Source organism: Pleuronectes platessa, chromosome 7 (assembly GCF_947347685.1).
Source record: "Pleuronectes platessa chromosome 7, fPlePla1.1, whole genome shotgun sequence".
In the NCBI taxonomy this organism is placed as follows: domain Eukaryota; kingdom Metazoa; phylum Chordata; class Actinopteri; order Pleuronectiformes; family Pleuronectidae; genus Pleuronectes; species Pleuronectes platessa.
The window spans coordinates 2,307,806-2,317,805 of NC_070632.1; the positions used below are offsets into that span (position 1 = coordinate 2,307,806).

Below are 10,000 nucleotides of genomic sequence, written 5' to 3' on the forward strand. Positions count from 1 at the left end.
CCAAATTAAGACACAGCTTTCTTCTCACTTTATAACATCAGTAAACATTAAGGAGTTTCTGTCTCAGTCTCTAGTTTCAAGTCTTCTTTAAACAGCCGATGCTCATTTCGTAAATTATCATAATTTAGAATCAAAAAGACCATAAAGCACTGGGTGTTGGGGGTGGATACCACAGTGGGATTGATGGCTAGTACCGTCCAATGGGTGCAGAACACAGGTGTTGGGGGGGCATGTTGAGCTCTCAGTCAGGCTCCACCCCCTAGGACTCCATAAATGGTCACTTCTGGTACAGCAGCTCACAAACAAACAGATGACGTCACAGTGAGTTGATCTGACGCTGAGGAACCAGCAGAGCTACGATGGAAGGTGAGCCAACTGAAACTAAAGATGTCAAAAATAATAAAAATGTGTTATTCATTATTAATTGACCATTATTACTCAGTGAAATATGTCGTCAAAAGCTTTATTGAAAGATACTTCAGAATATGATGTTATATGTTGTAAGATAGAATATTTACTTATGATGAATTACCCCATGTCCATATGAAATTTAAAGATATTTTAGCATCAGTGGTGAATCTTAACACATCTTCTGTCCGTCTTCAGCCTCCGAAACCCAGAGGCACCGACGATAAGTGATGGAGAAAACAGCAGCATCACGTCTGGGAAACTTGATCCAGGCCTGAAGCAGGAGCCGCTCGACCTCCAGCGGTGTCTCTGTCCCTCCGTCCTGCGTCTCTGTCTTCACGGAACCATCGACTCCGTCAGACACAAACGTCCACGTGTCGAGAGGGGGCTGCTGAATATCAACTTGAAATTCATTTTTATTTCTATTAAAATCTGTTGTGATGTTTTTAGCGTTTAGAATTAGCTCATCACGTTGCAAACTATATTGGATATGTGCTAACTGTAATAATAATACCTTTATTTATATAGTACAGTTACATATTACGACAAACAGAGAAAACAAGGAGAATGTGTAAGAGGTTTCTGAGGATATTTACTTTCCTTGATTCTAGTCCTTCTGTTGAAAATGCTGACTCATGGGATGGAAGGTACTGAGGAAACAGAACCAAGATGTTATATGTTGAAGATTATGACCCATGAAACATTTGTGTGAAATAAAATCTGATTTGAATAAAGTCCAAACGTTCTTTTTCTTCTGTTCCTGAAACTCTTATACAGCATAAACTGCTTACAGGCTGTTTTCATATAATCCCTCTGTATATATCTGGTTGCCTAATGCATAATCTGATACTGTGTGTGTGTGTGTGTGTGTGTGTGTGTGTGTGTATGTGTGTGTGTGTGTGTGTGTGTGTGTGTGTGTCCAGGGGATCTAGCACCACCGGATGTTAAACCAAAAGCAGAGGACAAAGTCCGGCTCAACACACGTCGCCCTGCCCCGAAACCTCCCACAGCCAATGAGGCCAAAAGCCGGACCAACACTCAGGCGGCCGCCAACGCCTCCTCGGACGCTCGCACTCGTCTGAGGGACAAACAGGGGACGGGGGCCATGCACACACAGGCCTCCATCACCACGAGGAGTCAGAGGAGAGGAGCAGCTACAGCAGCAGGAGGAGGGAGAGGAGGAGGGAGAGGAGGAGGAGGAGGAGGAAGAGGAGCAGCAGCGATGAGAGACAGGAGCCTGGGGGACGTCAAGGGGAAGGATGGAGTGACCGCAGGGAGGGAGGAGAGGAGACCAGGGAGGCTGTGTGCGGAGGCCAAGGCCAAGGAGAAGGAGAGGAATGTACATCAGAGGCCCAGAGAAACAAACGGACTGAAGAGCCGGGGGGCCGAGGGGAAAGGGAGAGCAGGTTCTAAAGTGGGGAACCGAGGAGGAGGGGGACTGAAACCAAATAACCTGCTGTCGAACCAGGAGGTTTACCTGCCGGCCATGGTGGTCCCACGCACACCTGTAGCACCGAGGACCCAGGACAAGACCCAGGACAAGACCCAGGTCAAGACCCAGGTCAAGACCCGGGACAAGACCCAGGACAAGACCCAGGTCAAGACCCGGGAGAAGACCCAGGACAAGACCCAGGACAACACCCAGGAGCAAGGTACTGAAACCACAGGTTATCACTTTATTTATTTACCTTTTTATATATTTATCCATGATTCTCCCCAAAGACCAACTGGGTCTATGATTAAAGTGTTTTGTCAACCTGTATCCTAAACATTATTATTATTATTACTTACCAGTTTAGTGCTGCAAAATATTTAGTTTTTCATATCAAGCTATATGATGACATATCTATAAGGTTTATATATAACATACATGTGATTTCGTTCAGAAATACTTTTCATTTCCAAGTTACTCTGTTAGTCCATATTTTGTGTTCCTAGGCCAAAGCCATGACGGGACCCAGGATAACCCCCGGGCCATGTCCCGGTCCAGCAGTGAGGGGGGGTCAAACAGGATGTCCCTCAGCTCCGACACAGAGGGGCCCCCACCAGGGCCCCCCCCAGGGCCCCTGCATCCGTCTTTATCCCACCGAACCAACTCTGACATCAGAGAGGAGGACGGGGAGGGAGACCTGACTCCCTTCCGGAACGTCCAGAACCGTCCGTCCCTCTTCCCTGCGGGGGATGAAATAACTGAGATGGACTGCACCATGTCAGAGGTGGATGCAGGGGGGGGACGAGGTAACCGGCACTCAGCTGTCACTCAGGGAGATGCTGTGGCTGCTCGGACTCTGACAAAGAGCGGGACTGCAGCAGCGTTGAATTATGACTCAGTGAAATACACGCTGGTGGTGGACGAACACGCTCGGCTGGAGCTCGTCCGCCTCCAGGACTGTTTGCACGGAAACAACGAGCACAACGACGACAGCGACACAGAGACGGTCTATCAGTCAGCCAATGAGGACGAAGACACAGATTATGAGGAGGAGAGGAAGAGGAGCGAGGAAGCAAGAAACCAAGGTAATGATGAAGTTTCTTTTTAAACATGTCTGAGCATTTTCCCCTCAGAATGCAGTTAAACAGTGGCCGAAAGTTTTAAAGGAAAATAATAAAATCTGCCATCAGCGGATAAAAAACAACAAGCTTTGTCCTGATGATTGAGAAAGTTCAATAATTTTAAGTTGTAATCCCTTTGGTGATCTGTTTGTTAAATTATAAGAGATTTGTACAAACCTGACATTTCGTACCGATGGTGGTAGTTTAATAAAGCTAAAAGCTTGTGAGTTCTAATATCAAGTTAATCTGAGCTCTGCATCATCTGATTATCAACAGATATACGCATCACGCCTCTGTATCATGTTAAAAATCCACTGAAGCATAAAAAGAGAAAAGAGTAGAGGACCCAAGACGAAACCCTGAGGCACACCACTGTCCAGAATACACTGATATCGTCAACCACACTCTTTACAAGAGGGGGGGGGGGCTGTTTTGTTGTGTAGAATTTGCAGTTGTAACTTCAGCAGAGACTCAAGTGAAAGTCAAACCTACACAATGTGTGTGCAGAGTTTCTTGGTTGTTGTGATGCCGTCAGTTTAAACTTCCCTTGTTTCCAGAGAGAAGAAAGGAAGAGGAGGAGGCGAAGAAGAAGAGGTGGGAAGAGGACGTGAAGAGGAGGAGAGAGGAGGAGGTGAAGAGGAGGAAGGACGTGGTAACAAAGATCAGCAGACAGTCCAAGGTAACGTCGACCACAGCGTCAGGGGAGGAGGAGCCTCTCGGAGGAAGAGGCGGAGCTCCCAGCAGCAGGAAGTTCCTCAACTTGTTTGCCAACAACAGCCACTACAGCGCCACTGGTGAGTTGGAATTCAATTCAGCTGAGTTTTCACCTTCATCGTTCTATAAATGTTCATCTTTAAATAGCTGTGAGTTTAATGTCCGGTTGTGTGTTCAGGCGCCGGGTGTTTTGGTGTCTTCTCCTGTGTTCTGGACGGAGTGGAGCGACCGCAGAGCCACCGCGCCGTCTACAGGTTAAACACACATCAACAAACACAGGCTGATGATGACATGTCCTAATCCAACACACCAAACTGAGATATGTTGTCCTGTTGTGCCCCACCCCGGGTCCAGGTTTGTCCCCCGTCATGCGGATGAGCTTCATCTGGAGACGGACGACCCGGTGTTGTTGCTGAAGCAGTGCGAGGACCTGTGGTGTCAGGGTTACAACATGAGGACCGGAACTACCGGCATCTTCCCGGCTTTCTACGTCGTCAAGTTGGACAAAGATATTAACCAAGGTACACTGCAAATAACTGAGCTATAAAACACATCATCATCATCATCATCCTCATCATCTTCATCGATAGTTAAAGATCTTTCTTTGTTCTTCGTCCATCTCACAGTACAGAAAGACGGTTGGGTAGAGAAGTTCCAGGTGCGATTCCTGGGTTCGGTTCAGGTCCCGGTCCACAAAGGCCGGGACGTGATGTGTGCCGCGATGCAGAAGGTACGTTAATACAGATACTGCACAACAGCACCACAACAAACACTGAGACGACAATATTCAATGAGGGGAAATGAGGTGGTGAGGATGTGGACCTCCTGTTAAACATTAACAAACCACAAATCAGCCTTCTAACATTGTCCTAACATTTTGGAATTGATTCAGGGCTTAATTTAATAAATAATTAGTAATAAGACCCTGGTGAAAAGGCTTGTTTTCCACATTTCCACTAAAATCTTTCATATCTCTAGTAAGCAAATCTCTAACTGTAGAGAACAGTCTAAAAAAATTATACTTTCTCCAGAGTTTATTTATTTTAACCACAGTTGTTATAAAATGAAAATCCTGGGAGTTACTAAAAATGTATTCATTCATTACGCCTGAGCAGCGAATATCCAAAAATCACTTGTTAGTAACTCGACCTGATGACTCTTCATCTCTCTTTTTTGAGCACTAAAACAACCTGGGAGGTTTCTGCTTGTCTGTGTAGAGACGTGACGACGCTGCTCCTCCTCTGGTGTCTGACTATGCAGATTGTGTGATAGGTGATTTGTTGTGTTGTGAAATACCCGACACTCCTTTAGGGTTTTAGTTTGATGGAGATAAACCGTGCGACAAATGTGAACCGTGTTGATTATCACCAGTAGAAATGTCCTGTGACCCGTTAATTAACCTCCTGTTATATAAGCGTGTTTCTTTAAAATCCTTCTCTTGGTCCAAATCCTTGTTAAGAACATTACAACACAGATCTGGCTCCTTTAGCTTCATGTTTACTTCTCACTCTGCAGCAGGTTTGGACTCTGACACAAACCTTTACCTCAGACGACCTCCTCCTCTACATAAATAAACCACTCTGAAGTTCACTTATTGATTATTGATTCATTATTTGTGTTCCCAGGTTGCATGTAACAGGCGGTTAGCAGGTCAGCCTCCCTCGGCCTGTGTGCTGGAGGTCAGTCTGAAGGGGGTGAAGATCAATGTCCAGGACCAGTGTCACTCTGCTCACAGGGTACGTCTTCCTTCCTTCCTTCCTTCCTTCCTTCCTTCCTTCCTTCCTTCCTTCCTTCCTTCCTTCCTTCCTTCCTTCCTTCCTTCCTTCCTTCCTTCCTTCCTTCCATTCTATGTATAACACCTTTTCAACCCAGCTGATCCAGTAGTTGGGTTTTGAGCGCTCTGCGGTTGCACTGAGCAGTAACTAACAAAGTCTTTGTTCAGGTTTAGTTGAATCATTCATACTAATATAGTCTCTCCGTCTCTTTCAGGGGGACCAGTGTTTCCACTTTTTCCAGTTGAAGAACATCTCGTTCTGTGGTTGTCATCCAAAACACAGCAAGTGAGTCACACGACACCCGAGACTGAATTTGATCCAAGAAATTATTCTCTTCTTTTTCCCCCAGTGTGTTAAAGTCTAAAGGGTTTCTAAAAAACAGCTATGTTAAGGCAGGTTTGACTCAATGAAAACTAAATAAACCTGATGCTGATTATTGTGTTGCAGGTATTTTGGTCTCATCACCAAACATCCCGACCAACATCGCTTCGCTTGTCACGTGATGATGTCAGATACAACATTACATCCTCTGGCCGAGTCTGTGGGGTAAGACTTCCTGATTCTGTTCTATCCTGATCTCAGACTGTCAGACTCAAGGCTAATGTATGCTTCTCCGAGTCCGTTACGCGCGGACGGAAGGACGGATCGGACGGACTCTTTTTCATTTATGGTTCTATGAGCGGTTTGTGCTGAAAACAATTCACCGCCAGAACAGTAGTTGGCGCAACGGAAGATGCGCTTAGAGAAGCCTACCTCATGAGGTATATAGAAGAAGTCCACGCTGGTTTATTTACGTCCTCCCGGCTCCTCACACACAGTGAACGACAGTTTTTGCAAAAATAAAGTGACACCCAGCGGGTTATAATGCTTATGTTATCGTTTCTTAGCGCAGCGGTTCCCCGGTCAACAGCTTGAAGCTACACGGAGGCAGCTAGCTTCCCCCCCCAGCTTCCACACACAGTCAGCAGGGACACCCAATACTAACTACTAACAATAGTTTGCTTCTAACCTGACGGTGTTTGAGAAACAGTGTCATGATAGCCGTGGAATTAAAGTCGTGACAGCGGGTTTTTGCTTTGTTACCACCCCAGTTAGCATGGTGGCTAGCCTGCTAGCGCCGTTATGACAGGGCGTTACAACTCCGTTGGCTTAACACAATTGTCACATTAATCCTAGAGTCGTAGTTGTGTTTTGGGTTTATTTTGCTACAGCGAAAGAAACAGGAAGTTTGAGGTCCGGAAATGTCGTTAGCGGACGTTAGCGGACCAATCACAGCCAAGGGCTATCCGTAGACTCTCTGCTATGCCGGCGTGTAGTTAGAAAAATCAGAGCTGCACGAAGAGCTCTCCGTGGAGCCTGAAGAAGGCGTTCCACGGCAAAGAAGGCGGTCCTATCTGTCCGTGTCCGTCGAAACGGAGAAGCATACATTGGCCTTCAGGCTTTATCCACACAACCACGTTCCTGTCTGAAAACGCATCACAACTTCTTGCTGATTGGGTCTTTAACAGTCAGGACAGGAGTGGTCATGTGATATATGTTATCATGTGTGTTAGTTTGGTCTGGGATTCAAACTGAACCCAAACGCTCATGTGGACAAAACTGATTTAGTTTGAAAACATCATTTTCAGACGATAACCTAGTAATATGGATGTTTCCTTAAAGTCACCGACTGAAAACCTGCCTGAACCTGATCTACAGTCAGTTCATTCATTTTCTGGTCAGACCAACTAGACCCCAGGACAAAACACAGCTCTGGTCACTGACCTTCCTGCTTCTCTCCACAGGAGGGCGTTCCAGCAGTATTACAAGGAGCACATCGGATACTCCTGTCCCACTGAAGACATCTTCATCGAATAGCACCTCTCCTCCATCCTTTGTACTGAATACTCACTATGTGCATGTAAGCCTGGTCTTACACCACAGACTGGACGCTGATATATCTTCATCAGAGAACTTGCATGGTGAATTTTTTTTCTCAGCTGTGACACAGCGAGCATTTCCTCCCTTTGACCATGTCTCAAAATGAACACCTCTATGGATGGATAGGATCACACGAGATGTCCCTAACAAATGTAACATAACCCAAACAAATATCTGATATCGATATATTTTATAGAGTAAGATTACTTATACGTAACTACACATAAGTATCGGTAGGTAAACTACGTAGGGAGTACGGAGTCAATTTAAAGACAGAAGGTTTACAGTGTATAGTCTCTGAAAGTGGACCCAGTGCGTAAACCAAAAATCCCCCCCCCCCCCGAAAAAGCGACTTATGAATTTGAACAGTTTATCATAATTTACTTTGTTCCTCTATGATTCTGCATCAATCAGCAGGTCGCCTACCAAAGTTTTAACCAAATTTCCAAATTGTTCAACATCTGATTGACTAGTCTGTCACATCTGGAAGGTTCTGATAATTCAGTCCTTTCATCCGAGACAAACAAACAGCTGGAGCCTTCCTGAGCGAAAACCTTTCCCAGGATTCATTGCGCTTTGGTTAACTGTTTTTTAAAGAGGTAATGGCGCCGGCAGGCACTGACACGGCTGATGCACTCAACAGAACAGTTAATGAAGACCGTGTCCCCTGAAGGAAGTGGTCCATGAGTCGAGACATAGCTTATGCTTTAATTTCTAAATATGTAAAAGTTGGTAAATCTTCTGTCATTAAATCAGCTTCATTCTTGAAGCAGCGGGAAAGAAGAATCTCTCTGTCTACAACGACGCCCCCTGTAGTTTCAAAGACAATGCTTTCAGAGGATATATATATAGAAATATATAGAAATACACAAATGGACCTGCTTAAGTGTTTGCACAGACAAGGACAGATTGATGTTTCCAAATAACATAAAAATATATAATTCTGTGTCTTATAAATCCCCAGACTTGACAATCTACTGTTGGAGCAGATTGGCGTTGAGGTGCCTCATTTCTCTTCTTGCTCCTTCACATTCCTTTTTCTTCCCAGCGTGGTTTCATCCACAAATCCATTATGCAGGTTTTCACTACTGTTCCTTTAACTGTGTAAAAACAGGGGCCACACGAAGCTGTGCACTCCAACAGAACAGATTCTTTTAGCTTTGACTTCTTTTGCATTGCCTGCTCAACGGTCGAGTCAATGTGGGAGTTTGTACTTCTCACTAGACGTTTAAAAAGAAACACTGCGCTTTGTTTTCGAAAGCTCAGCCACAGTTTGAGTTCCAACAGCCGTCAGAAGATTAGCTCAAGCTACATCGACGTTTTCTCCGAAGTGGATCAAATGGACATAAACTCCGGTTGTGGGGTCCGACTCGTTCACACCAACAGGAACATGTGGGGAACATCCAGGCAAGGGGAGGAGCCTGTAGAGCAGCAGGGGTGGAGCCTGTAGAGCAGCAGGAGGCGGGACATGACGTATAAACTCTGCTGTGGAAAGATCAGTGTTGTTGTTTACAGCTCATCCACACCGGTGTCGGCCCTCATCAACAAAAGATCTGGAATGTCCTCGTGTTTCCAAGTGGACGTCTTCATCTTCTACGTGTACGGCTCCTCTTTCTTCATACTGAGATGTTTGTGTTCGTCCAGTTTCACGTGCGTCACGAGTTAGAAACCTCGTCAACTCGCTCACCTGCTCGTGGAGAATCTTCTGGACAACATGGACGACGCTCCTCGTAAACCTTCATGAGTTCAGTGCTTGTCTGAAAGTGACGAACTCGCTGAACACTGCAGAGAACCTCAGTGTTTCATCTCATCGATGAGTTCTGGTTTTTCCAACAACCACATTACGCTTTTACCGCCTTTATTTGTAGCGACATCAGCATGCAACTATTTCCCGCCAAAAACTTTATATGAACCTGCCACCTCAGGAGTTGTTGGAGGCCAGAGCTACAGAAGAAACTGAATATAAGTATTTATTGAAGTATCTGAATTTGACTCAAGTGATGCTAATCTTAAAACGTTTTGTTGTCAGGTTGTTCTGCTGCCCCCAAGTGGCCAAACTAATTTAGTGTAACTTTAAGAGCCAAGATTTTAACTTCTTAACTTCCTGCCACTGACAGAGAATCCACACACACAGTCCAACCACGTGGTGTCTGAGCAGCTGAACTCAATGTAGAGTCGAAAGAAACGAAGCCTGAAATGTTTTGTGTTTAAAAAAAAAAAAAAAAAGAATCAGTGCCTTTTTAGTTTTTGTTGATTTGGTGAAGATGACGTCGTCGGTACATTCGTATAATGACCTTCAGATACGTCTCCAATCGAAACACGTACCACGGATCATCGCATTCACACGAGTCGTCTTGTAACAGGATATGAGTTGGTACATCTAAGATGGCTGCCATGGAATATTTAATGATAAACTGCAGAGGTCGATGTGCTGCTATAGATTCACACTGCAGCTATTTTCCTCTGATCTACAAATGTATAGAATTGATCAATTTCACATTTACGACAAAGTTCAAGTTTTATTGGCATATCAAATTTTTAGATTTCCAAATTAAAGTCTTAATTTTATGGAGAAGTTGTAATTATATGACAATAAAGTAATTATTTTTGGTTTTGTTGGATATAAGAAG

At 44.8% G+C, this 10,000-nt stretch overlaps 1 protein-coding gene across 1 annotated transcript in view; it reads left to right on the forward strand.

Annotated features, from left to right (window-relative positions):
• LOC128443888 (C-Jun-amino-terminal kinase-interacting protein 1) overlaps positions 1 to 10,000 on the forward strand; it is a 15,531-nt gene that overhangs the window by 4,535 nt on the left and 996 nt on the right. Inside the window, exons 3-12 of the mRNA XM_053426094.1 lie at positions 1,332 to 2,060; positions 2,347 to 2,925; positions 3,519 to 3,755; positions 3,854 to 3,929; positions 4,030 to 4,196; positions 4,302 to 4,405; positions 5,301 to 5,411; positions 5,665 to 5,735; positions 5,898 to 5,996; positions 7,235 to 10,000. The exon at positions 7,235 to 10,000 is cut by the window's right edge and continues 996 nt beyond it. Coding sequence (XP_053282069.1) covers positions 1,332 to 2,060; positions 2,347 to 2,925; positions 3,519 to 3,755; positions 3,854 to 3,929; positions 4,030 to 4,196; positions 4,302 to 4,405; positions 5,301 to 5,411; positions 5,665 to 5,735; positions 5,898 to 5,996; positions 7,235 to 7,307 — 2,246 coding nt within the window. The 3' untranslated portion in view covers positions 7,308 to 10,000. The remainder of the gene's footprint in view (positions 1 to 1,331; positions 2,061 to 2,346; positions 2,926 to 3,518; positions 3,756 to 3,853; positions 3,930 to 4,029; positions 4,197 to 4,301; positions 4,406 to 5,300; positions 5,412 to 5,664; positions 5,736 to 5,897; positions 5,997 to 7,234) is intronic.